The sequence below is a fragment of the Bufo bufo genome, chromosome 6 (genome assembly GCF_905171765.1).
Source record: "Bufo bufo chromosome 6, aBufBuf1.1, whole genome shotgun sequence".
Lineage (NCBI taxonomy): Eukaryota > Metazoa > Chordata > Amphibia > Anura > Bufonidae > Bufo > Bufo bufo.
This window is the reverse complement of record NC_053394.1, coordinates 157,365,256-157,392,165: the sequence shown is the minus strand read 5'-3', so window position 1 is coordinate 157,392,165 and position 26,910 is coordinate 157,365,256. Positions and strand designations below refer to the sequence as shown.

Genomic DNA, 26,910 nt, shown 5'->3' with positions numbered 1-26,910 from the left:
AAAACATCCGGTGTCTGGGGAGCCCCACCCCAGCATCACGGTTGACTAGAGCAGGGATGCCCAACCTGCGGTCCTCCAGCTGTTGCAAAACTACAACTCCCAGCATGCCCGGACAGCCTACAGCAGGGCATGATAGGAGTTGTAGTTTTGCAACAGCTGGAGCGCCGCAGGTTGAGCATCCCTGCTCTGGCTGCTCCCCCCCCAACACCGAATATTTCCATCCGTGCACGGGAAGGAGAAGAAGCTGCGGCGGTGCGGGGAGCCAGGTAAGTAAAATCAGTGTGGGGGCAATTTATAGCCTTGGATTACCCCTTTAAGATTAAAGGGGTTGTCCGGGTTACAGATATTAATGACCTGTCCTCAGTATCAGATCTCTGAGGGTCGGACTCTCTCTGCATCCTCTTCAGCGTTTACCTGCACCTTGTCTCCCTTGTAGTGGCAGTGCAGTGTGATTACAGCTTTTCTCTACTATTTACTTAAAGGGAATCTGTCACTAGCAATTTACCAATTTTTTTTTTTTCATGAATCCATGTTTAACAGAGTACCTTTTTTCCATCTGTCTTGTTCTTTTGATTGTCCGTCTTGTCATTTCTTCAAAAAATCGATTCTTATGATATGTAAATGACGCTGTAAGGAGCCCAGAGGGGCGTTCTTCTTTCTCCACGGTGCCCAGGAACGCCCCTCTGAAGTGCCGTGCCCGGCTAAATTTGAAAACTAATAACGCCTCCAAGTTCATCTAAATCGCCTCCCAGAGGCACGGCTAAGTGCTCAACACCCCCCCTCCTCAGCGCCGCGCTCTGCGGCAAACACCCCCATCCTCCTCTCGCGGCATCCCAAATCCCGCAATGAACTTGGAGGCGTTATTAGTTTTCAAATTTAGCCGGGCACGGCACTTCAGAGGGGCGTTCCTGGGCACCGTGGAGAAAGAAGAACGCCCCTCTGGGCTCCTTACAGCGTCATTTACATATCATAAGAATCGATTTTTTTGAAGAAATGGCAAGACTGACAATCAAAAGAATAAGACAGATGGGAAAAAGGTACTCTGTTAAACATGGATTCATGAAAAAAAAAAATTGATAAATTGCTAGTGACAGATTCCCTTTAAATGGGACAAACCGCTGTGATTACACTACACGGCCACTACAATGGAGGTGGCAGCAGCAAGCAAACAGTGAAGAGGATTCACGGCTCTGAAGTATTTAAGTGTGTAGGAAGGAGCCATTCCATAGAAGTGAATGGGATGACTTGTAATTACACCTGCTCACCGCTTCGATAGGTATACAATGACGGGAAGGCAGCGCTCACACGGAGCACGGCCTGATCGGCGGGGGTGCCGGGTCTTGGACCTCTGCAGAACTGATTTTGATGACATATCAGGCGTATAGGTTATTATTTAAATCCCGGAAAACCCCTTTAATCTAACAGTGACCCTACAGTAGACGATTTAACTTTAAACAACCCCTTTAACTCAGAATTCCCTGTAGAATTTTTGAGAATCATGTGCCAATCCAGTTAACCCTCCAGGTACCTGAATCCCTAGTTGTATTTTGGGAGACTTTTGAGAATCCTCTTCAAGAGGGATTTATTCCCTGCACACGTTGCGGAATATGTGCGTTTTTTTGCAGTGCAGATTCCCGTTCACAAAAACCACAGGGTAGTACGGTACCAGCAAACTGTATGAGATTACACAAATGTCGCGTGAACTTTGCAAATTTTTACTGTGCAGAAATTGACCTGCAGTGTGGATTTCCAAATCTGCAGCATGTCAATTATGTTTGCGGTTTTCGCTGCAGATTTCACCCTTTTCAATGGAAGGGTGAGATCTGCAGCAAAAACACTTCAAATCCTTACCAAAAACCAGTTAGAAATAACGGATTTTGCTGCAGAAACACACATTCACACTGCATATTCTGGTTAGTTTTTGTAAGCCAAAGTCAGATGTAGGTCCAGTACATGGAAGAGGTACAAATCTTTCCATTATACTTTTTTCTCTGTAGGTTCCTCTTCCAGGTTTGGCTTGCAAAAACCTGATTAAACTTTGCCATGTGAATGAGGCCTTGTCATGGTAATTTGGCTCTGCTCCAGCCCTTCTTATACTCCTTTTCCTTTACAGGAACCAGTCAGACTTGGCTCATACACCTTTAAATGTCTGTCAAAATCAGCAAGAGCCACCTACAAACATCTCATCTGGCCAGCTTGGTGTTGAAGTTGTACCCCTATGTCTTCTGTTTGTACTTGGCTAGAAGTAAGTTGTTTTGATGACTTTGTCCTGTATTATATTTCATATGCTCCTTGGGAATGGTTATTTAGGTTTTAGGCAGGATCGGTTGACCATCTAATATGTGTGGTAGTCACTAGACTTACTAGACCGATGGTACCTGTCTGGGTGGACAAGGATTGTTCAAGATGGATTTGAAGGTGCCTGATCCCTTGTTCCCACCAGGGGCTCTTTCCCTTCCCTTCATTGTGTATGGGAGTGTCATGAAGGATAGATGTCTGCTGTTCCACTTGCCTTTTGACTTACTTAGGGCTCATTCACAAGACCATATCCCTTTTTGCGGACCTGCAAAACACGGATACCAGCCGTGTGCCTTGCGCATTTTGCGGAACAGAACATCTTTCTCCATGATAGAAATGCCTATTCTTCTCCGCAAATACGGACAAGAATAGGACATGTTCTAACTTTTTTGCGGGGCCTCTCCTGGGAGCGCTGTTGTCCTGGGGACAGAATGGCTCACCATGCTGAGATTGATTAAGCTGTTCGGATGCTATGGCAGCCTAGGACCATCTGAAGGTTTCGAGGCCTGTCATAGTGAATGTTAAATCATTGCATTCTACGGGAGAAGCGATCAGACGATCACATATTCAAGTCTCTTGGGGGGGGGGGGCATAAATGTGGAAAAAAAAAGTGAAAAGTTTTTAAAGATATAAAAATTCAAATCATCCCCTTTCCCCATATGGAAAAATTAAAATGAACAAAAAGAAAAGTCATTAGCCCAAACTATTAAAATATCGAAAATTTTATGTCAGTGCAAAAAAAAATTATATATTTTTTTTTTGTATTGCTCTAATGGTACTGACCCGGAGAAAGAAGTTAACAAGTCAGTTTTACTGCATAGGAAATGCTGTAAAAACGAAACTGTAAAAACTATGGCTGAATTTATTTTCCCAATTCCATTTGGAATTTTTTTTTGCATTTTCCCATTTTTTCTAATATAAAATAGTCCAATTAAAAGTAATACTTGTCCTGCAAAAAACAAGATCCCCTATGGCTCCAGGAAGGCAGGGAGTAAAAAATAAAAAGAGAAAATCGCAGTGTCCTTAAGAGCTTAAAGGGGTTCTGCAGTTTGTTTAAACCAGGCATCTCAAACTCCCACAATGCCCTGCTGTAGGCTGATACCTGTAGGCTGTCCGGGCATTGTGGGAGTTGTAGTTTTGCAACAGCTGGAGGGCCGCAGTTTGAGATCCCTGGTTTATCCTCTGGGCTAAGCTCCATTCAAGTGAAAAGAGCTTAGCCGCGCCCAGGCCAGTTGATACTAGTCTTGACGTCACTGGGTCTGCGGTAAACGGTGAGAAGGCTGCTGCGCTCCTGGAGCGCCGCTGCGTTCTCAAACAGCTGATCGGTGGGGGTCCCAGGGGTCGGACCCCTGCCGATCAGACGCTGATGATCTATCCAGAGGATAGATCATCAGTTTAAACAAACTCCAGAACCCCTTTAATATTACCCATTATTAGATCAACTTCTATTTTTTTTGTCTGCAGACAGAATATATCACCTGATGATTAGGGATGAGGGAACTTCTGTTTTCAAGTTCGGCGTACAAGGTTCGGGTTACCTAAGAATTCCGTTATATGGATTCCGCTACCACGGACCATAAGTTATGGTCCGTGGTAGCGGAATCCATAACGGAATTCTTAGATAACCCGAACCTTGTACGCCGAACTTGAAAACAGAAGTTAGCTCAACACTACTACTAATGACATCTCCTTTATAGTTTCTCCTGCAAGACAATAGTCCTGTTCCTGACTGAACTACCACGAATGGACATGAGCAAAAAAGTAATGACTGAGAAGATATTAAACCTCACCCTGGAGATCATCTACCTGCTGACTGGCGAGGTGAGGAATTCAGCAAATTATGTCACATGACTTAACTCAGTATTAATCCAACAGCACTGTTGTCAGAAGGCCTTGATTTTTTTTCTTTTTTTGGGGGTACTGTCCCAGTATATAAGGGCAATCCTGGTAAATATTTGTTGGAGGCAGTCAAACAAACGCAGGGGCACCAGTAATATATTAATCTAATAGATAATTAGTTATTCACCTCTCCTGGCTCATAGAAATGACACAGTTGAGTCACATTATTCTGACCACCAGCTAATATCCAGAGTAAGCACCATCTGGACAGCAGCTAGACAGTCTGGGAGTGGCTCAGTAAGGTCCTGGTAGGTTAGGTTCTCAAAGGTATCTGGAGCCTTGCTGACTGCAGTGCATCCCACAGATGCTGGTGGTTGCGTGGGAGAGGATCCATAGAGCGAACACGACGATCGAGGTGGTCCCATAGATGCTCAATTAGGTTCAAGTCTGAGGAATTAGGAGACCAGGGTAGTACTTGGAAGTTTTGGTCATGCTCTTCCAGCCAATGTCAGGCATTTCTAGCCGTGTGACATATCGCATTGTCTTTCCTGGGGCGGATTGGATCTTCCAGGAAGACAATCATCATGTATGAGTGTACCTGATCTGCAAGGGTGGATTCATACCCAAATCGGTTGAGAGCACCTTCCACATGGATGTGTAGACCCAGAGAATTCCACAAAAACATTCCCCAGACCATAAAGCTGCCACCCTGTGCCATTTGTCCACTCAAAATACACTTTCACCACAGCAGCTCGAGAACAGTTCTCAAACTGCGTAGTTTCAGAAATACTGCCATCCTTGGCCCAAAAGCCAAAATTCATCCCTTTTTGCAACTCTGATAAATCACCCGCCCATTATAGAACTGTCCTATCCTTGTCTGTAATATGAACAATAATAGGACATGTTCTATTTATTTATTTATTTTTGTGGAACGGCCATGCACACATACGGAAACAGAATGCATTCGGAATAAATTAGTTTTTTATGCATACCCATTAAAATGAATGGATCCGCATACGGGCCGCAAAAAAAACGGCACAGAAACGGGGAAAAAAATACGTTTGTTTGCATGAGCCCTTACGTTGTTCCCAATGCTCGGTTTCAACAATGCTGCAGCAGCTTCCATGATTGGGAAGGTGTTATACAGTACAGGCCTCTACTGGAATCAAGTTGGCAAGCTTATAATCGAGCAAGATAAAGTTCTGGAAACCTCAAGAATAATGCCTATTATGGTTCATCACTGTATACACAGAGTTGCAATGTAGTGAAGAAGAAATCTGGTGAATGTGTGATCCCTGGTGTATCAGTAGTATGGAATAGGACCCAGAGCCCCACCATGAAGTCTCCACCTCTCCCGCTAATACCTGAGAGAAACAATGACCAGAAGATCCTAGAACTTGCCAACACGATCATTGAGCTGCTGACTGGAGAGGTGAGAGCTTCTGGGAATGCTGGGACATTATTCAGTAACACAAGGGTTAATGTATCTGAATGACTGTGTCATTGTGTGTGTCAGGTTCCTATAAGATGTCAGGATGTCTCTGTCCATTTCTCCATGGAGGAGTGGGAATATTTGGAAGGACACAAGGATCTGTACAAGGACTTAATGATGGAGGCCCACCAGCCACTCACTTCACCAGGCGAAAGTTTTACTGACGGTAAAGGAGAAAACAGTTTTGAGAGCTACTCTGATTATCGCATATACACAATGTATTCAGTCACTGGGGGAAGGGTACAAAGACCAGCGCTTCATACAGCGAAAAAGGGACCAGAATATTTTGTTGAAATCTGCACTTGAGCCAAGATTTGTGTCTTTTCTATGCCAGAAAACTATAGTAGAAGCATTATTCACCCCTCACCCACCCCCGGGTGTTTATCTCCTACAGATAAATCCAGTGAGAGAAATCCACCAGAGAGCTGTATCAGTCCTCTGTATTCCCAGGATTGTCCAGAGGAAGATGAGAATGTCCCACAGGATGATCAGGTAGGTTAAGCTGTGGTCTCGCCAAATACCAAAGTGGATCTGGTTTGTTGAGAAGCTGAACCATTCCCTGGTTTAGTCCCTGTTCTTTAGTGTGTGCTATGTAATAAGGAAGGAGATAATGGGATGAAATGAGGTCAGGCACTGGCCAAGGTACAATTGTATTACTTTGTCAAATCCTTTGTTGAAACAGGTTGAAGATCTCTTTGATATGAAAGTTGAAGTTATGGATGAAGATGAAGAGATGTATGAGATGGGTGATCAGCAGTTTAAGGAGGAGGGAATCCCTATAGGAATCAACCCAGGTCAGTATTGAGCACTAAATATAGAAAAAGGGATATCTCTTTGTTCAGTACTTACTAAACACGAAGGACCTAGTCAACCTCTTTTTGTCCTACAAGCATATGTTGCAGCGCTGAGTTATTCTGAGAATCCAAGTGTAAGTTGGTTTGACCGATAGTCTAATATGCATGAGAAGTTCCCCTACTAAATATTTTCACCCAATCCTTTTGGTCTCCCAGGAGATAAGCATCCACCAGAAATGTCAGACAGCAGGGTTCTCCCCTCTCCCCATTTACACTGAGCCGAACTGAATGTATGGGGGAGTCAGGAGAGAACGTTTGGCTAACAGCTGTGTATGGCTAGCTTAAAGGGGTTCTCTTATCATTTAACCTAATTGCTCTTTGGTACTAACCTGTGGAAGGAATATGTTTTACATAGTACTTACCCTTCCCCCTGTTGGGGCAAAGAGCCCCAATGCCGGATGAGCGGTGGACTCTGAATTAGAAGTTATATGAGTACTCAGAGAGAAACTGACAACAGGCGCAGTGCTGTGTATAAAGTGTTTCTAACTTTATTGAAAGTAAGCAGAGACTATATAGCAAGTTTCTGGATCATTTCCAACTGGACGCATAGTTATCAATTTACATCATATAACTCATTAAAACCACAATCTGAAATGAGCATCTCTTAGCTTTATGCCTGGAGCATCTCCTTGATTCTAACTGTGGGTGGTAATCACGTACCAGTCTCTCTAGTAATTATAGAAAATCCTTACTAGACCAGGTTGGTGGGGGCTAGGTGTGACCTTGAGGTTATAGCAACTTTCCACACAGAAATTCACAGTTTATAACATAAAATGGCTGTATGAAATACAAGATGGAGTCTCAAGGCACAATATGGAGTCTCAACTCTCACACCCCGCTCTGCCATGCCGCACTGGCAAAGGATGCTGGTTCTTCCGCCTGGGTCCTGACCGGATGTACCCGCTTCATTTCCTGTTCAGTTGCATGGTAGTGAATGTAGCTGAACAGGAAGAAAACAGCCACATCCAGTTGGGACTAAAGCAGAAGCGCCCGCGTCCTGTGTCAGCGGAGATGGCAGCATCGCAGAATGGGAGACAGGTAAGTACTGTGTAAAACATCTTCCTTCCACAGGTTAGCATCAAAGACTGATTACGTAAATTGACCAGAGAGCCCCTTTAAGACCAGAGCTGTCCGGAAATAAGTATGCACTGACAATAATAATAAACTTTATTTAGATGGGATGTCAGAATTACGTTTTTTTATTTTTCCAGTTCCACCCCATTTAGAATTTTTCCAGTATCCCACTACATCGTAAGGAATATTTTTAATGTTGCTATTTAATAATGAGCAAATCGATTAGTATGAATTGTGTTCATTCATAAATCAGCCTCTTGAGCAGTGAGGGGCTGACTGCCTGCTCAAAATACTCCCCTTCTCCCTTGTTTGGCAGGGCCAAACATCTCACTTGCGCTGCCAATCTCACGCCTGCGCCATTGCGCCAAGTAGCAGGTCAAATGCAGAGGCTCTACTGCTGCTACCTGAGCATGCAACTGTGCAAGCACAGCTCACATCTGGAAGTGCAGAGGCGCATGCACAGTCGGAATCTACGCTGCCAAGGTGAGATGTCTGGCCCTCAGGGGAGAGTTTTGCTGCACAGGGAGGCTGATTTCTTTTTTTTTTGGAACACATTAGATTTGTGAGAATCAATTTGCTCATCTCCAGTGCCATTAGAAAGTATAACTTTTATCGCAATAAACAAGCCCTCATACGATTATGTAAACAGAAAAATAAAATTAAAGCAGGGAGGAGTAAAACTAAAAAATAAAATGGTTAATGTCAGCAAGGTTGGAGACTAATCATTTGTGAACAGTAGGGGTTGGTCATCATATTGAGTCCCCATTTGTTATGGCTATTTGATGTTCCAGCAGAGTTATAGGCATGTGAAGTTTCTCCACACAAACAGCTGTTTGGTTGCAGAAATGCTGTGAGGGTCATCAAAGCACGGAGAATTAGTAATACCTACCTCGCAGAATGTGGGACACAATGGTAGGCGGCAGGAGGTCACAAGGCCAAAACAGCAAAGGGTATGGGATCAGCGATGCCTGACTGAGCAGTATAGCAGATATTGAGTGGCTGAGAGCACATCGGTTTTAAGATGCTTCTGATTTACATGCTCCTCCTTACCAAGTTGCACTAAATGTATGCCATGTAGGGTGCAAATTTAGTGCAAAGTGATAGAAATCACATTTTCACAGACATTAGGGGAAATTTATCAAAACTGGTGTAAAGGCAAAGTGGCTTAATTGCCCATAGCAACCAATTAGATTTATCCTTTCATTTTCCAAAGGAGTTCTGAAAAATGAAAAGAGGAATCTGATTGGTTGCTATGGGCAACTTACATCACTTTTGATAAATCTCCTCCATTATGCTTCTTACTACATTAGAAGTTTACATAAATCACTACAGAGAAGGTTCTAGAATATTTCCATTATACGGTGTTTAGAACAACTAAAAATAATATTCATTTTTCTACATTCTCTACAGATGGCAACAGCAAAGGAAGTCTTTCACTTCCCAATTATGAATTTGGAGAAAATGATTATACACAAAATTCTTCAGGAGAAGATCCCATGTCACAAATAATTTATCGAGATCACAGCCAAGATCTGTCATCTCATGCCTCATATCAAGATCATCTTTCTCCTCATAAATCACAAATCATTGCTAAACATAGAGAGTGTGAATTATTTCCTTTTTCAGGGCACAGGGAACGTTTTACACAAGAAGTGAATCTTCAAAATGATCAGAAGACCCACATGGACATCAATGAACATCCATCTTCGAAATGTATGAAATGTTTTACCCAGAATGGTAGTCTGTGTACTCATCTGATGATTCATAAAGGCTTGAAGAAGTTTTCATGTTCACTTTGTGGGAAGTATTTTACCCGAAAATCATATCTTGTTCATCATCAGAGAATTCACATGGGGGCGAGGCCTTTCCCATGTTCAGAATGTGGGAAACGTTTTACCCAGAAATCCGTTCTAGTTCAACATCAGAGAATTCACACAGGGGAGAAGCCATTTTCCTGTTCGGAATGTGGCAAATGTTTTACCATCAAATCAAGTCTTGCTGAACATCAGAAAATTCACACAGGAGAGAGGCTGTATTCCTGTTCAGATTGTGCGAAATGTTTTTCCAAGAAATCAGATCTTGTTAAACATCAGAGGTTTCACACTGGGGAGAAGCCTTTTTCGTGTTTGGAATGTGGAAGATGTTTTGCAAATAAGTCAAATCTTGCTGCACATATGAGGAGTCACACTGGGGAAAGGCCATTCTTATGTTCGGTATGTGGCAAGTGTTTTACCAAGAAATCAATTCTTGTTAAACATCAGAGATTACACACAGAAGGAAGGCAATTTTCTTGTCCAGAGTGCGGGACAATCTTTACAAAGAAAGCAGATTTTGTTAGACATCAGAGAACCCACACAGAGGTGAAGCTGTTTACGTGTTTGGAATGTGGGAAAAGTTTCACTCGAAAATCAGTTCTTGTTCAGCATCAGAAAATTCACACAGGAGAGAGGCCGTTTTCATGTTCAGAATGTGGGAAATGTTTTACCCAAAAATCTGATCTTGCTGACCATCAGAGAATCCACACAGGAGAGAAGCCATTTTCTTGTCTGGAATGCGGAAAATGTTTTACTAAGCGAACAAGTTTGGCTCAGCATCAGAAAACTCATACAGGAGAGAAGTCATTTTCATGTTCAATTTGTGGGAACTGTTTTACCCAGAAATCCTATCTTATTAGACATCAGAAAATTCACACAGGGGAGAAGCCATTTTCATGCTCGGAATGTGGGAAAGGATTTACCCGGAAATCAAGTCTCATAGCACATCTAAAGGTGCACACTGGGGAGGATTCAGCTCTGGTTGACCGTCAAATAATTCAGATAGAGGAGAAGCCGTTTTTTGATCAAACTCTGGGAGATGTAAATGCTAATTCAATGCTTTTTCTACCTCAGATCTTCAACAGTGCAGACTCTTGATGTCTCTAGTAATGTTTTTCCAACAGTTTTTGTTTTTGTTTTTTATTCTGTAAGATAATCCCTTTTTGCTTGTATTGTATTTATAAAAAAGTTTTCTATGGCCAGTGGACAAGGTTTTGGATATGTAATTATGTCATACAAATTGTATTACTATACATAACTATGGTGTGGGATGGTGATAATAACAATATTCATTTTTTATATGAAAGAATCTGGTCCGCACAGTACTTAATACAAGACCACTTTCACACGGTCCGTATTTAGCATTAGTATTTTGTAAGTAAAAACCAGGAGTGGGTCCAAAACACAGAAGAGGCACAGATCGTTCCGTTATACTTTTTCTCTGTAGGTCCTACTTCTTGATTGGCTTACACTGATGCAAAAATACTGACTATGAAAGTGGCCTGAGTTGTATGATCATCTACTTACACCGTAAAACAGGTACACAGGAAGAGAACGGATAAATATACAAGGTAATACATTAAAGGGGTGTTCTAGCTAAACAAAAATATTTTACAGCAGGCTCAGGGGGGGAAGGGGGGGCTTAAGGCAATCCCCCCACCCCTTCTTCCATTCTGCCCGACATGCAAAGGGAAAATGACTTAACTGCTTCCCGGCTCCAGCTGCTTGCTCCTTCTCCTGCAGGCCTGCGATGCTCTGCCGGGGTCCAGCAATGACAACATCTGGTTTGACATCGCTGCAGCCAATCACAAGCCACGGAGGTGTCCGGATCCCCTTGCGACCATGTGACCATTTGTCATGATGCAAGGGGAGCCGGACACTGCCGTGGTCTGTTAATGGCTGCAGTGTCGTAAAACTGGATGTTGATATTGCTGGAGCCCAGAGAAGCATTACAGGCCTGCAATAGAAGGAGCGAGGAGCTGGCACCAGGAAGCAGTTAATTCATTGTCGCTTTACATGTCTGGCAGAATGTGGGGCTTTCCCATTTCCTGTGTTTTAATATGGGAGGTAGAAGTAGAGTGCCATTCACATTTTTGCTTACATTAGAATTTAATGATCAATGCCTGACATGAGGACTAATGCCTGAAAGGGGTATTTTTTATTTATATAATAGGAAATCCTACAATTTTCTAACATACATTACATAACATTCTGAATACATACCCTTCTTGTATCAGCATTTGACCCCTATATGCAGTAGAATGGTACAGCCCATGTGTCAGTCCTGTGTAATGTACTCATAGCCTAACTGAAACATGTTATCAGTCATGTGACACATCATAAAATCTCTGACATTCACTAGGCAGCAGTGTTAAATACATGTCCTGGGTTAGGACACAGTACATATTCATGTACTAGGTAAATAAGACTAGCGGTGGACTCATGGTTTTTATTGAGGGTATTACAATAACTACATTACCGTGTATTTACAAGGCTGCCTGTCTGTAGATTATTATGGAAAATGGCTACCTGTTTCTAGATGTTGTTAATAAAGTTTACCGTAAAAAAACAAACACAACACACAGATTTGTTTCTACGCAGATACTGACAGATATGAGGACATACAGTCTCAGGTAGTGATACTATATGATATATTCTACTCCTCAATACACTACTACTCACCTGGCCAGTTAAAGGGGTATTCCAGTAAAGTAACGTAATTTTTGAAAAACTTAATTGAGGCTGCAAGCTGTGACCCAACCAGAACCCATACCTATACATATAACCAGAGCTTCAATTTACCTTGCAATCCATTTGTCTAGCTCCTGTGTGAGCCTGCAACACACTGAGTGTATCATGGCGCTTGATCTTCCCTCATAAAACTTCAAAGACTACAATCCCCACAATCCCTAGCTTTCCTGATGTGAGTGTTGATGTTTACAGTCCCATCACGCCCCCTCTACTCAGTAATCAGCAGCACACTAACACTCCCTTTTAGCTAGAGAACTGATAGCAACACTCAACCTAACAAAGGCTCAGAAGTACAGGTCGATGCCATAGTAATTTATGAGGAAACGGTGGGTAGCAGAGGAATAAAACTGCTTTTACAACTACTGAATGGTAAATATGTGACATTTACATTATTTTAGGTAATTATTGATGATAAAATAGTCTAAAACATAAGTTATATGTATGGTAACCAGAATGACCCTTTAAAGGGAACCTGTCACCAAGATTTTGTGTATAGAGCTGAGGACATGGGTTGCTAGATGGCCGCTAGCACATCCGCAATACCCAGTCCCCATAGCTCTGTGTGCTTTTATTGTGTAAAAAAAACGATTTGATACATATGCAAATTAACCTGAGATGTGTCCTGTATGTGAGATGAGTCAGGGACAGGACTCATCTCAGGTTAATTTGCATATCTATCAAATCGTGTTTTTTTTCCACAATAAAAGCACACAGAGCTATGGGGACTGGGTATTGCGGATGTGCTAGTGGCCATCTAGCAACCCATGTCCTCAGCTCTATACACAAAATCCCGGTGACAGGTTCCCTTTAACTGAAAGCTGGGTCTCCTGTAGATGCATTTTACAGGACTAAAATGGGCCATAACCTTTTACTCTAAGGGCTCATGCACACAACTGTATGTATTTTGCAGTCCGCAAAAAATGAATCAGCAAAAAATACGGACGATGTCCGTGTGCATTCCATATTTTACGGAACAGCTGGCCCCTGATAGAACGGTCCTATCCTTGTACGTAATGCTGACAATAATAGGACATGTTCTATCATTTTGTGGAACAGACATACGGTCCGCAAAAAAAAACAGAACAGACATGGAAAGAAGATACGTTTGTGTGCATATGAGCACTTAGGTAGAGACTACTGTATGAATATAATAAAGGTCGGCAAGTAAAATTTAAAAAAGATATATATTAGAAAATTGTTCAACATCCTATTCTATAAATAAATGTATTCATTAAAGGGATTATCCAACCTCTAATGCCCCCACAAATGCCTGGGCACCTCATAGAGGTTATACTTAGCCTGCGTTGCTCCTGATGCCCGCACGGTCGCTGCTGCATCACCCCATTGCATGGATCAAAACATCCAGGGAGGAGGGTGGGGCTAATGAGATGCAGCAGTGGCCGTGGAGGCATCAGGAGCAACGCAGGCTAAGTATAACCTCTATGAGGTGCCCAGGGATTTTGGGGGGCATTAGAGGTTGGATAATCCCTTTAATGAATACATTTATTTATAGAATAGGATGTTGAACAATTTTCAACGCCAGTGCCAGGAAGCGGGGTAAGTATATCCTGTATGAGATGCCTGGGCATTTTGGGGGTCATTATAGGGGTTGGATAACCCCTTTAAAATCGAAATATCTCTTTAATGAACTCTTTACTAGATCTCCCTTGGAACCAGCCATCTTCAAAAGATTCATGTAAGTGCTTGCACATGTCAATTATATAGAATGTTTAACCCTTCTGGACCTACGCTGTACATGCATGGCGCCCGGTCGCAAGTGCAGCGGGTGCCCTAAATGGCGGGTTTCTGCTGTTTGAAACAGTATCGTATAGCTTGGAAGAAAGAAGAGACAGAGGGGATATGATAGAAACTTTTAAATACATAAAGGGAATCAACTCGGTAAAGGAGGAGAGCATATTTAAAAGAAGAAAAACTACCACAAGAGGACACAGTTTTAAATTAGAGGGGCAAAGGTTTAAAAGTAATATAAGGAAGTATTACTTTACTGAGAGAGTAGTGGATGCATGGAATAACCTTCCTGCAGAAGTGGTAGCTGCAAATACAGTGAAGGGGTTTAAGCATGCATGGGATGGGCATAAGGCCATCCTTCATATAAGATAAGGGCCGGGGGCTATCCATAGTATTCAGTATATTGGGCAGACTAGATGGGCCAAATGGTTCTTATCTGCCGACACATTCTATGTTTCTATCGTCCTGGGGCTAATGTCTGCAATCAGTGGTAATGCCGATTGCTGACATTTTAACCACTCAGATTCTGTGGTCAAATGTGACCATGGCGCTAAAGCTGTAAGCTGCATGGTTCCTGGGCCACCTTTCCCTGGCTGAGATCGGGGAAGGGGTCCTATAGTAGTAATAGGCCTGAGCCTGTACAAGGCTTCCAGACATTGTACATTTTTGATGGTGCCAAAAAGATTAAAAATAAAAGGTCCAGTTTGTCAAATTTTCTGTAAAGCGGATGTCTTGGATGGTCATACAGTTTATGTACTATTAAAAAAAAATATATATATATATATAAACACAAAAAAATAAAAAATATGGCAGCACCAACCTGTATTTGAAGATGGGTGCTAGCTCCAAGGGGAAAAGCTTGCCCAGAATATAAAAATAAAAAGCAGAGCAGCACTCAAAATTGTGGTAGAAAAGGGATGTGTTTATTCACCCATAAGTGACACGACGTTTCGGCTCAAACATGAAGCCTTTCTCAAGCAATGTGAACAATGCAAAATGAACATATATATGGCTGGTGAAAGGAAGTGACATCATCAAATTAAAGTGCTTACAAATTAAGCTGGCATTAACGACATTATAAATACATCAAAATACTACATTTCATCACAAAGCATGTGTAATTAATCCATAATACTGTATAATAAAACAATACCATAAATAAGTGCAAAATCACTGTGCATGTGTGATTCATGTAAAATTGCTCCCGACGATAAATAGTTAAAAAAGGCAATTGCAGTTCATTATACATGGGAAGTGGCAGAACCACATGGTGGTGGGCGTAGGTAAAGGCATATAACAAAGCAACTTGCCAATCCCAGTTGTAACTCGATTGCTGAGCACGGCGTGCCCGAATCTCAGGCGCGCATGCGCCAAGTCAAGAACAAACGCCTGCGCAGTGGTCAGTACTCCTCCAAAGCCGCCATCTTAGAAGAGGTAAAACACAGGTCAGACGCAGCTCGTATACAGCGTCATCACCTATGTAAACGCCCCCAAATCGGACAGCAGCAAAACATACTAATCATACAATCGGCATACTGTTACTTATAAGATCCTCTGTATCAAACTGAGACTACCGTCAAGCACCAACCGTTGATACATCTACAGGGAACAACATGCGGGAGGAGCCGAGCCAACAGCATTCCCACGTAGCATTAACCCTGCTGATCCGTAACATAATGAGGGATCTCCTCATACCATCATACTTAGGAGACTGAAAAAATATGTTATCACAGGCAATAAGATAATGAAAATTGATGCCAAAAAAGAGAGTTCTGGTTGAAGTTGCGTTGACTGCACATCACATTGCTCATCCATCATGTAGTCCTTGGCCACTCACCACAATAAATCTGTATATAGAAAAATATAGATGGCACTCTAGTCATAAGTTATGCATGGAAAAAACTATTAGAGGATGGCTGTATGGCCCAAAAACATAAGGTTGGAGAGGGGTATAAAAACGGAGAGATAAAATTATTGCAGATGCTTGGATGTACAAAAAATAAATAATGACATAAAAAGTAAAATATTAGTCTGACAGTCCAACTGGAGGTATATATAAATGTCCAGTCAAATAGTGTAGTTTCCAGGGATAGGTTGGGGAATCGGTATCTTTTAAAAAAAAAAAAAAAACTTGTAAGGTAGCGTCCAGTTTAAATCAAATAGCCCCCATATTTATAATCCAGCAATAGTAAGTATTGGTACTATTAGTAACAAGTACGTTACCCTCCTGGTGTCCGATAGTAGGCTGGTAGTCGGCTCCTGGCGGGAGGATGCCATCCTCGTGTAGTACGCCCGCCCGCGGGGCTGGTCGCTCTGCCTTGTGATTTTCGGCTTCACTGTCACGGATGATATTGCAGATAGCTGGAAGTTATGGATAAACATCCGACTAGCTTGATCCCAAACTAAGGAGCATAAAGGTGACCCCTGGAAAACCCTAAGAGCTCGACCTGACTGCTAAGCTCATACAAAGGTCTCAGAGGTAGATGATTGCATGCCCTCGTACCTAGACTGTGTGACACCTGAAAACCCTATAATAGTAAGGGGACACGACCACCGGCTCCCTGCACTTAATACGGAGGGAGTCAGGGTCACCTAGAATAAAGCCAGCAAGTAAACACAATACAAGAAAGGACTTATCTGAACAAGCAGTAACAGAAGTCTCCGGCAGTGATCACTTCAATCCAGGAAGTAGTATAAACCGCAAAGTGAGGCAGTATGGGAGGGAATATAAAGGGAGGCAATTAGTGTGAATAGGTGACAGCTGGGAGAGGGAAAGGAGATGACAAAGTGAAACCAAAACAAAGAACATCATGCAGGAGGTACAGAAGAACGTCTGCCAGACCTTCTCAGAGAGCTGGCGGTGACATTCACGTCACTTCCACTTGATCGCACTCCCGCTCGATTTCAGTCGGCGTTCCATGTGGAGGCTGTTGGCGGGAAAATTTTGGAGACTTTGAAAATAAGAATTTGCTCCGGAGCTTTGAATTATTAGGATCCTTTATGGTATAGCTAGCTGATTTGAGTATGGCTAACTCAATACTCCATACGCGTTTCGGAGCTCACTGCTCCTTCTTCACTGAAGGGGGCTATTTGATTTAAACTGGACGCTACCTTACAAGTTATTTTTTTTTTAAAGATACCGATTCCCCAACCTATCCCTGGAAACGACACTATGTGACTGGACATTTATATATACCTCCAGTTGGACTGTCAGACTAATATTTTTAATATTTTACTTTTTTTATGTCATTATTTATTTTTTGTACATCCAAGGATCTGCAATAATTTTATCTCTCCGTTTTTATACCCCTCTCCAACCTTATGTTTTTGGGCCATACAGCCATCCTCTAATAAATAGTTTTTTCCATGCATAACTTATGACTAGAGTGCCATCCCTATACTCACACATCTATATTTCTCTCCACTACAAGCGCCGGGTACGCTTTGTCTGGATTGAGCACCTGATTCCATCTTTCCAGCTGTAGTGAGCCGCCCTACATATACCTCCTTATGCTGTATATAGAAAAAGAGAAAAAAAAATTGTACAAATATACCCTCCACATATTAAAAAATGATAGTTCCATTACTACCTAACTCAAAGGTGAAGGGTCGAGCGAACCTACAATGGGACAGGGCAAGCTATCATCCAAATACCTGTCCAAAGTTGAAGTCTGCATTGAGGCCATGCCGTCTCAAAGAATTGAGGGTGTGTATCCAACGTATTTCTTTTTTCTTCAAAAGTGTGATTCTATTGCCACCCCTCCTGGGCATTGGTACATGGTCTATAATCCAGCACTTGAGGTCTCTTTCCTTATGATCGAGATCCGCAAAGTGCTTGGAAACAGGCAAATCCAGTCTTTTTTGCCGACCCCCAAACACTACCCCCATGGTGTAGCATGATTGTATTATTGCATGTGTGGTGCGTATTATGATTTTGGTGGCTGCCCTAATTTTTCATATGCTGCAAGCAATCACACGCTCATTACTTAGGACTCTTTCACATCTGTTTTTATTTTAGTTTTTCTGATCCGTCAGAAGAACAGAATTTTTTTTTTTATATGGATCTGTTATTTTGAGCATCAGTTGAGCTCAGTTTGCACTAAGAACAACATCCTCTTGATAGGTCATCGGTATCTGATCGGGTGGGGGTCCGACACCTGGGACCCCTGCCGATCAGCTGTTTGAGAAGGCACAAGCACTCCTCTCTGCATTTCCTAGGCCAGTAATGACACGTTCATTAATCACGTGGCCTAGGAGCAGCTCGGTCCTATTCAAGTGAATGGGGCTGACTGCGATACCAAGCACAGCCACTATACGATGTATGGCGCTGTGCTTAGTAAGCTGCAAGAAGGCAGTGGCTCTCCCAAGAGCACTGCTGCCTTCACAAAATAGCTGATCGGTGGGGGTCCTGGAAGTCGGACCCCACCGACCATATAGTTGTGACCTATCCAGAGTATAGATCATCGGTAAAAAAATAATAATTGGAAAACCCTTTTAAATGAGCAAAGCGGTGTGTTCTTTGTCAGCTGCAAATCTGATGCTGGAACAAAGTGCACTATGATCTTAGGGCTTTTTAGACAAAGTATTTTGGCAGCGGCCCTGCCAGTAGCAGGCCGCCATAGGAACATAGTAATTCTTCCACAGGCTGCAATGGTAAATCACAGCAGTCTATTGGAGAAGTGATCAGACCCAGGGCCGGCCTTTGGGGTGTGCGGGCTGTGCGGCCGCACAGGGCGCCATAGCAACAGGGGCGCCGGGCGGCCGACAGCTCGCAATGTAATATGCAGCAGGCGAGGCGGCACTTGTGTTCTCCCTCGGGGCGGGCCCCCCGTCCCCTCCATCTCCCCCTCCCCTGTCTGACCTGATTCCTCCTCCCCAGTGTCTGACCTGTCACCTGATGATCCTCCGTGCCGTGCGTCTGGCACGTCTGCACCATTTCACAGTTCACACTGGCCAATCAGCTTTTCGCAGCGCAAAGATCCTGCTGCTGATTGGCCAGTGTGTAGGACTGGAGCAGCAGGCGCTCCGCTCGCATCCCGCTTGTTCCTGTGTCCCTTACCGCGTCAAGGTCTGCCGACTACAGCCCGCCCCAGCCCAGACAGACTGAAGGACTGCTCCTTGAGACTGTCGAACCGGTCTATAAGGTAAGTTACCTTATAGTAATTTACATGCACTAGAAAACTGATCCATACCCTGTCCAATTTAGCAAAGTGGCAAGATTGAGCAAAAAGTCACAATTGTTTGAGCAAAACAAAGCTTGTGCAAAAATGTGTGGCTTCTTAGTGCCACAATTCTGGTGCAGGGGGAATGATAAATCTTCCCATTGTGTTTTCTAGCACCTTCTGAACTATGTTATAGGCACAGGTGCTAACATTGTTGTGCCAATGCAGGGAAAAGTAGGATAAATTAATGATGGCACCCCAGGGCCGGTGTAATGTTATACTTCCCTACCTCGTGAGATTTCCCTACTCTCGTCACTTCCGGTCGCACCAGACATGACGTGAGGAGGTGTTCAGCACCGCGCAGGCGCACAACGACGGGTTAGGGAAATTTCACAGCAGAGTGCGCATGCGCCGGGAGCCTGCAGCGCCGCGCAGGCGCACAACGACGGGTTAGGAAAATTTCACAGCAGAGTGCGCATGCGCTGGGAGCCTCGCCGGCGGTTAGGGTAGGCAAAAACTATGGGCCAGTGCGCAGGCGCAGTGATCGGATGGATGTTCTCAGCTGGACACCGGCTGACACTGCGCATGCACTGGGAGCCTCACCAGCGGTTAGGGTAGAGAAAAAGCACTGGCCCGTACGTAATTTTTCCCTTCCCTAACCGCTGGTGAGCCTCCCGGTGTGACCGGAAGTGACGAGGGTAGGGCAACCTCACGAAGTAGGGAAGTATAACATTACACCGGCCTTTGGGGTGTGCGGGCTGGTAACTACTTGGTTGGATAGTCAGCCAGCCTATGCCAAGATGCCAGCAACAAGCAGTGTTTTTTTTTTTTTTTGGGGGGGTCGCGCCACAAGGTTAGCTCGCACAGGGCGCCTGAACACCTAAGGCCGGCCCTGATCAGACCCCCAGGGGGACTAAAAATAAGTGTAAAAAAATTAAATCACCCCCCTCCCTTTCCCCACATCCCAAAATGCCGAGAAAAACACTTTTTTTTTTTTTTAAAGTAGGGCAGCTGACTGTGTGTTGTGCAATGACACACAGATGCCTTCTAGATATGGCAGCGCCCAGTATGACCCTTTTTTATTATTATAAAATTATTGTAGCTATTTTTTATCTTATTTTTTCTTACACTCTTTTAGTAATGTACACCAATTAATAATAAAAAAGACACATTCCCTTTAAGTATTAAAATGCAAGAAAAACTATAAGAATATGGTAAAGTTGTAATCGTACTGAGTACTACTGACCCACAGAATGAAGTTAATATGTCAGTTTTGGCGCATAAGGAACACCATAAAAAACGATGGCAGCATGGCGTTTTTATTTTTTCCCATTTCCACCCCATTTGGAAATGTTTTCTAGTTTCCCACAACATCATATGCAATATTACGGTAAATGATGCCATAAGAAAGTATAACTTGTCTTGCAAAAAACATGCTGTCCTATCGCTATCTGAAGGAAAAAATATAGTTATGGCTCCAGGAAGGCAGGGAGTAAAAAAATAAATAAAATGGCTGCATCAGGAGGGGTTAATGGGGTTGTCTCATCTCAGACAATGGGGGCATATAACCCCTATTGTCTGATGGGTGCGGGGTCCCAAAAGGTGTGGAGGGCGCACTGCGCAGGAGCAGCCTCCCTCCATTGATTTTCTATGGGGCCGCCGAAATTAGCCGTCGGGCTCATAAAAGTGAATTGGAGCGGTGGCCGGTCATGCGCGGTGCGCTCTCATTCACTTACATGGGGAGACTGCTTGGTGGTGGCCAGACCGGATTTCTCCAGCTACCACTTTGCGCGGCTCCGTTCCAATATAGGCGCGGGTCCCAGCAGTAGGACCAGCACCTATAAGAAAATGGGGCATATGCTAGCGATATGCCCCCATTGTCTGAGATGAGACAACCCCTTAAAGCAGGTCATTAAATCAAATTTGGCAAAACTTTTAGCCAAATCAAAGCTTGTTTTATAAGCATTTATACAGTAAAGATTTTCCAAACAGCGCAACAAGTCATGAGTACCGGGGTGGGGTGGGGGTGGGGGGTAGTTCATGCACAACACCACAATATTAAAGGGGGTCCCGTTCCAATGGAGCAGCAGGTTGTATATGCGAGCACCGGAGATAGCCGAGTACAGCGCTTGGCTATCTCTGGCGCTTCCATAGAGAATGAATGGAGCAGCAATGCACATGCTTCACCTGCCATCAAAAATGTATAAAAGTGATACTATACATTAGATGTACCCCAAATTGGTGCCATGAAAAAATACAATTTGTCCCTTAAACGATATGTCAACAGAAAAATCCTTGAGTGTTTGCCTAGGTTTTTAATTGACCTATTCTCAATAACCAATCAGCTGTTATCTTGTAGCTCTGGTGTCGGATCTACATAGCTCCATCCATGTACAGGAGTGGACTGGTCATAGACCCTGCAGGGAAATTTCCTGGTGGGACGATACCCAGGGCCCTACCAAGCTCCCCTCACAGCTGATGGCTGGGTACATGATCTGATGATCTCAGCATTAATGCTAGGAGCATCAGGCACTTGTGCACCTGTCCAGCGGCTGCAGGTCCCCTCCTGAATTCAACTGTAACGCTGTCCTCAGGATGATGGTACAGTTAAATACTGCAACAGTATTTTGTGCTCCACTGTGGTAATTGGTTGTGCTGGGGCAGTAATTTGGTTCCACTGTGGTGTTTGGTTCTGCTAGGACAGTAATTTGGCTTCACTGTGGTATTTGGTTCTGCTGGGGCAGTAATTTGGCTCCACTGTGGTATTTGGTTCTGCTGGGGCAGTAATTTGGCTCCACTGTGGTAATTGGTTCTGCTGGGGCAGTAATTTGGCTCCACTGTGGTAATTGGTTCTGCTGGGGCAGTAATTTGGCTCCACTGTGGTATTTGGTTCTGCTGGGGCAGTAATTTGGCTCCACTGTGGTATTTGGGTCTGCTGGGGCAGTAATTTGGCTCCACTGTGGTATTTGGTTCTGCTGGGACAGTCATTTGGCTCCACTGTGGTATTTGGTTCTGCTGGGGCAGTAATTTGGCTCCACTGTGGTATTTTCTTCTGCTGGGGCAGTCATTTGGCTCCACTGTGGTATTTTGTTCTGCTGGGGCGGTAATTTAACTCCACTGTGGTATTTGGTTCTGCTGGGGCGGTAATTTGGCTCCACTGTGGTATTTGGTTCTGCTGGGGGGGGGTAATTTGGCTCTACTGTGGTAATTGGTTCTGCTGGGGCGGTAATTTGACTCCACTGTGGTATTTGGTTCTGCTGGGGCGGTAATTTGGCTCCACTGTGGTATTTGGTTCTGCTGGGGGGGGGGGGAATTTGGCTCCACTGTGGTATTTTGTTCTGCTGGGGGGGTAATTTGGCTCCACTGTGGTATTTGGTTCTGCTGGGGGGGGGGGGGGGGGGGGGTAATTTGGCTCCACTGTGGTATTTTGTTCTGCTGGGGCGGTAATTTGGCTCCACTGTGGTATTTGGTTCTGCTGGGGCGGTAATCTGGCTCCACTGTGGTATTTTGTTCTGCTGGGGCAGTAATTTGGCTCCACTGTGGTATTTTGTTCTGCTGGGGCAGTAATTTGGCTCCACTGTGGTATTTGGTTCTGCTGGGACAGTAATTTGTCTCCACTGTGGTATTTGGTTCTGCTGGGACAGTAATTTGTCTCCACTGTGGTATTTGGTTCTGCTGGGGCAGTAATTTGGCTCCACTGTGGTACTTTGTTCTGCTGGGGCAGTAATTTGGCTCCACTGTGGTATTTGGTTCTGCTGGGACAGTAATTTGGCTCCACTGTGGTATTTGGTTCTGCTGGGACAGTAATTTGGCTCCACTGTGGTATTTGGTTCTGCTGGGACAGTAATTTGGCTCCACTGTGGTATTTGGTTCTGCTGGGGCAGTAATTTGGCTCCACTGTGGTAATTGGTTCTGCTGGGGCAGTAATTTATGCTACACTAGATTGCTGGCCCTGCCTACTTCTGTTGCCTGGCCTTCTGTCATTTTGGACTTGCCTACAACATGGGACCTCTTTTAGTTTTTTTTTCTTCCAGAGCCACTTTAAAGGGGTTAGGCTAATTTCACACTTGCGTTTTTGCCTGATCTGGCAGGGATCAGCAAAAACGCTTCTGTTTCTGATAATACAACCGGCTGCATCAGTTATGAACAGATCCGGTTGTATTATCTTTAAAATAGCCATGATTGATCCGGCACTAAAACCATTGTAAGTCAATGGGGACGGATCCATTTTCTATTGCATCCCATGCCAGACAGAATGGGGGTGCGCTCCGGGTGCCGGCTCTGACGGGGTTGCCAGCAGGCCCAAAAGCAATACAGATGGAAGTGCTCATTGCTTAGGCGCTGACACCCGTGGCGGGGCAGGGAGCGGAGTGCATAGTTCCCTGCCCTGCCGCCGATCACCGCCATAGGCTTCAGGCCTAGTATGCGGTAGTGAAATCCCGGCGCAGTCGCGCCTGTGCCGGGACTCGAGCAGCACAGTGCTGGGACTCTGCGAGCAAGCGCAGGTAAGTATTTAGCTTTTAGGATTTTTTTTCTTTTCTGTGCCAACTTTGGGGGACATGAGGGGGGTGCACACAGGAGGACGTGGGGGGAATATGGTGGGATACTGTGTGGCACAGTGGGGGGGCAATTTATTATGGGAGGGATGGCAATGTGGGGGACACTACTGTGTGGGGGACACTACTGTGTGGGGGTAGCATGGGGGACACTACTATGTGGGGGCAATTTATTATGGGAGGGATGGCTGTGTAGGGGGCAGCGTGGGGGACACTACTATGTGACCTTATAATTTGTGCCAGTATAAAATACTCCTATATAGTCCCCCCAGAAGATGCCGCCATAGTGCTCCTTCCCCGTCTCCATAGTGCCCTCCATAATGTGGCACTATAAAATGCCCCTATAGACTGCCCCACATAGATACCCCCATAATGCCCCTTTCCTCCCTTCCCCATAGTGGCATCAAAATGGGTGCCAGTATTAAATGCCCCTATATAATGCCCTCATAGTGCTCTTGTCCCCCACTTCTCCATAGTGCCCACCTATAATGCGTGCCAGTATATAGGGCCCCCATAGTGCTTCCCCTCTTCTCCATAGTGCCCCCGTATTGTGCCAGTATATAGGCCCCCCATATTGTGCCAGTATATATGACCCCATAGTGCTTCCCCTCTTCTCCATAGTGCCGACCCCCCCCATATTGTGCCAGTATATAGGGCCCCATAGTGCTTCCCCTCTTCTGCATAGTGTCCCCCCCATATTGTGCTAGTATATAGGGCCCCATAGTGCCCCCCCATATTGTGCCAGTATATAGGGCCCCATAGTTCTTCCCCTCTTCTCCATAGTGCCCCCCCCCATGTTGTGCCAGTATATAGGGCCCCATAGTGCTTCCCCTCTTCTCCATAGTGCCCCCCCATGTTGTGCCAGTATATAGGCCCCCCATATTGTGCCAGTATATATGGCCCCATAGTGCCAACCCCCCCCCATATTGTGCCAGTATATAGGGCCCCATAGTGCTTCCCCTCTTCTGCATAGTGTCCCCCCATATTGTGCCAGTATATAGGGCCCCATAGTGCTTCCCCTCTTCTCCGTAGTGCCGACCCCCCCTCCTATATTGTGGCAGTATATAGGGCCCCCACCCCCCTTCTTGCCACAGTATAGTATAAAATTAAATAATAAAAACAATAAACTCATATACTTACCTCCATGCTGCTGTCAGCGATGCGATGCAGGCCTCTTCCGGCCTGTGTCCCGCGCTGTACGGCTCGGGCGGCACGCGCGATGATGTCATCGCTCCACCTGCACCGGCCTCTGATAGGCTACAGGCCTAGTGCCTGTAGCCTATCAGAGGAATGGGCAAGGGAGACGCCTCTCCCCTGCTCCATTCATCTGTATCGCTGGCCTGAGGACGGCGATACAGATGAATATGGAGATGAGCGCTTCCACAATGGAAGCGCTCATCTCCACTCCTGCCCGGCTGCTGCCACATTAATAAAAAATTAAAAAATAACTCATCCGGCGGCCCGGCTAATTGTGTTCGGCCCGACCCACCGGGCAAATGCCCGGTCTGCCCTATGGCCAGTCCGGCCCTGCTGAAGAGGACCTCACCTGAAGGAAAAGTGATGGGAAAACATGCTGAGCTTTCCTTTGACCATGATGATGGTGAAATCACAGGTTACCGCCAGAGTATTGCAATCTGAATGTATACTTTGATGGGAACATTTCACAGATAACTCTTGATGAATAGAAAATTTGAGCCGATACTTTAGTTTTCTCGTACACTGGAAGGCGGACATTTCTCAGTGATTAGAGGCTCCTCTGCAGCATCATCTGAGCTCAAACCCTGTTCTCACAGGACTCGGGGTGAAGTGTGTCCATGATATGGATTCATGTTTTATGGTGATATTAAACAGTTAGGCCTCCTGCACACAAAAGTTTTGGGTTTCCATTTGGCAGAACGCTTTTTCAATTCCATATATGGAACCATTCATTTCAATGGGTCCGCAAAAAAACGGAATTTACTCCATATGCATTCAGTTTCCGTTTTTCATTTCAGTTCAAAGATTGAACAATTTCATATTATTGCCCGCAAATCATGTCCCGTGGCTCCATTTAAGTCAATGGGGCTGTAAAATGAACGGATACAGAATGCATCCGTATGTTTTCCGTACTTTTTCCATTTTTTGCGGAACCGTCTATTGAAAATGTTATGCCCAGCCGAATTTTAGAATGTAATTACTGTATATGCCTTGTTTCCGTTCCTCAAAAAATGGAAACCAAACGGAAAAAGAGAACGGAAACTGAGACAGTACTGAAACAAAAAAAATGTAAAAACAGATCCGTTTAAAACGGACCGCAAAACCATCCGGTCTTCTGCAGGAGGCCTTATAAGGATTAAAAAAAAAATATATGATTTTCTACCACTCATCTGTTCAACTTTATTTGGCAAAATTAATTGTAATGGATCACATACCACAAAGGGTTAAAGAGGACCTTTCACTAGAATAAAAAATGTAAACTAAGCTGTGATTGGCCAGCGCTACAGCCTGGGAGAAGGAGACGCCGGCAGGCTTCACCCAGTTGAACCGAACATATGAAGATACTGGAGCCTATACCGGGAGAACGGAGCGGCGCCCAGGGATAATAGTAAGTGCAGGGAGATCTCCATGTCTGAATGCTTAGTTTACATTTTTTATTCTAGTGAAAGGTCCTCTTTAAGAAGGTCCTTACGGAGTATGGAGTTTAGCCAATTCACTTTGAATCTGCTAAATCCCATCATAGTTCCGTACCTGACCACCAGGGGGCTGAGAGGTCCGTACCAGGCATGGGGAATAGACAGCTCCTATAGAGTTGGCTATTCCCCATACTAACTCCATTCAAAATCAATGTGAGCTGGCTAAACTCTAGCTCTGTTCCGGACCCGTCCACTAGGGGGCTAAAAGGTCCGTACCATGTATGAGTTTAGAGAGCTGGCTATTTCCCATACTGCAAAAGACGAGGTCCGTTTGGTGTTTGGAGTTTAGACACAACATGCTGACTACTCCTCCCACAGGAAAGCCTGGTCACATGAGCGTGACGTCATCAGAGGGCCTATAGCTGGCTAGGAGTTGGCATCTGCACGAAGTGTTTCCGGGGCAAGTGAAGAGCCGCTCAGTGTGAAAAGAGTATGTATGACTTGTGTTCAGCGTTATTGTGTCCTGGCAGCAGCATGATGCAGGGGCTATAACAGATAATGGTCCTCCATGGTGGGTGCACCTCACATCTTCTCCATTACACGAGCTAAAAAAAACGATAGGGAACACTGTCACTGTGATATACTACAACTACTGGACTGGGGTCATAAATGACGTGTCAGGGTGAAATCAGTGCAGGGGTGCTCCATG

At 44.5% G+C, this 26,910-nt stretch overlaps 1 protein-coding gene across 5 annotated transcripts in view; it reads left to right on the top strand.

Moving 5' to 3' along the window:
• LOC121005375 (oocyte zinc finger protein XlCOF6-like) overlaps positions 1–26,910 on the top strand; it is a 916,661-nt gene that overhangs the window by 540,471 nt on the left and 349,280 nt on the right. Inside the window, exons 1-7 of one of the 5 annotated variants that reach the window (XM_040438073.1) lie at positions 2,113–2,245; positions 3,996–4,119; positions 5,390–5,569; positions 5,654–5,795; positions 5,964–6,121; positions 6,312–6,423; positions 8,968–10,305. The exons of 3 other annotated variants lie outside the window; for them this stretch is intronic. In XM_040438073.1, coding sequence (XP_040294007.1) covers positions 4,042–4,119; positions 5,390–5,569; positions 5,654–5,795; positions 5,964–6,121; positions 6,312–6,423; positions 8,968–10,305 — 2,008 coding nt within the window. In that variant the 5' untranslated portion in view covers positions 2,113–2,245; positions 3,996–4,041. Of the gene's footprint in view, positions 1–2,112; positions 2,246–3,995; positions 4,120–5,389; positions 5,570–5,653; positions 5,796–5,963; positions 6,122–6,311; positions 6,424–8,967; positions 10,306–26,910 lie in introns of those variants that run through there. One more of the 5 variants, XM_040438070.1, reaches the window with a different exon arrangement.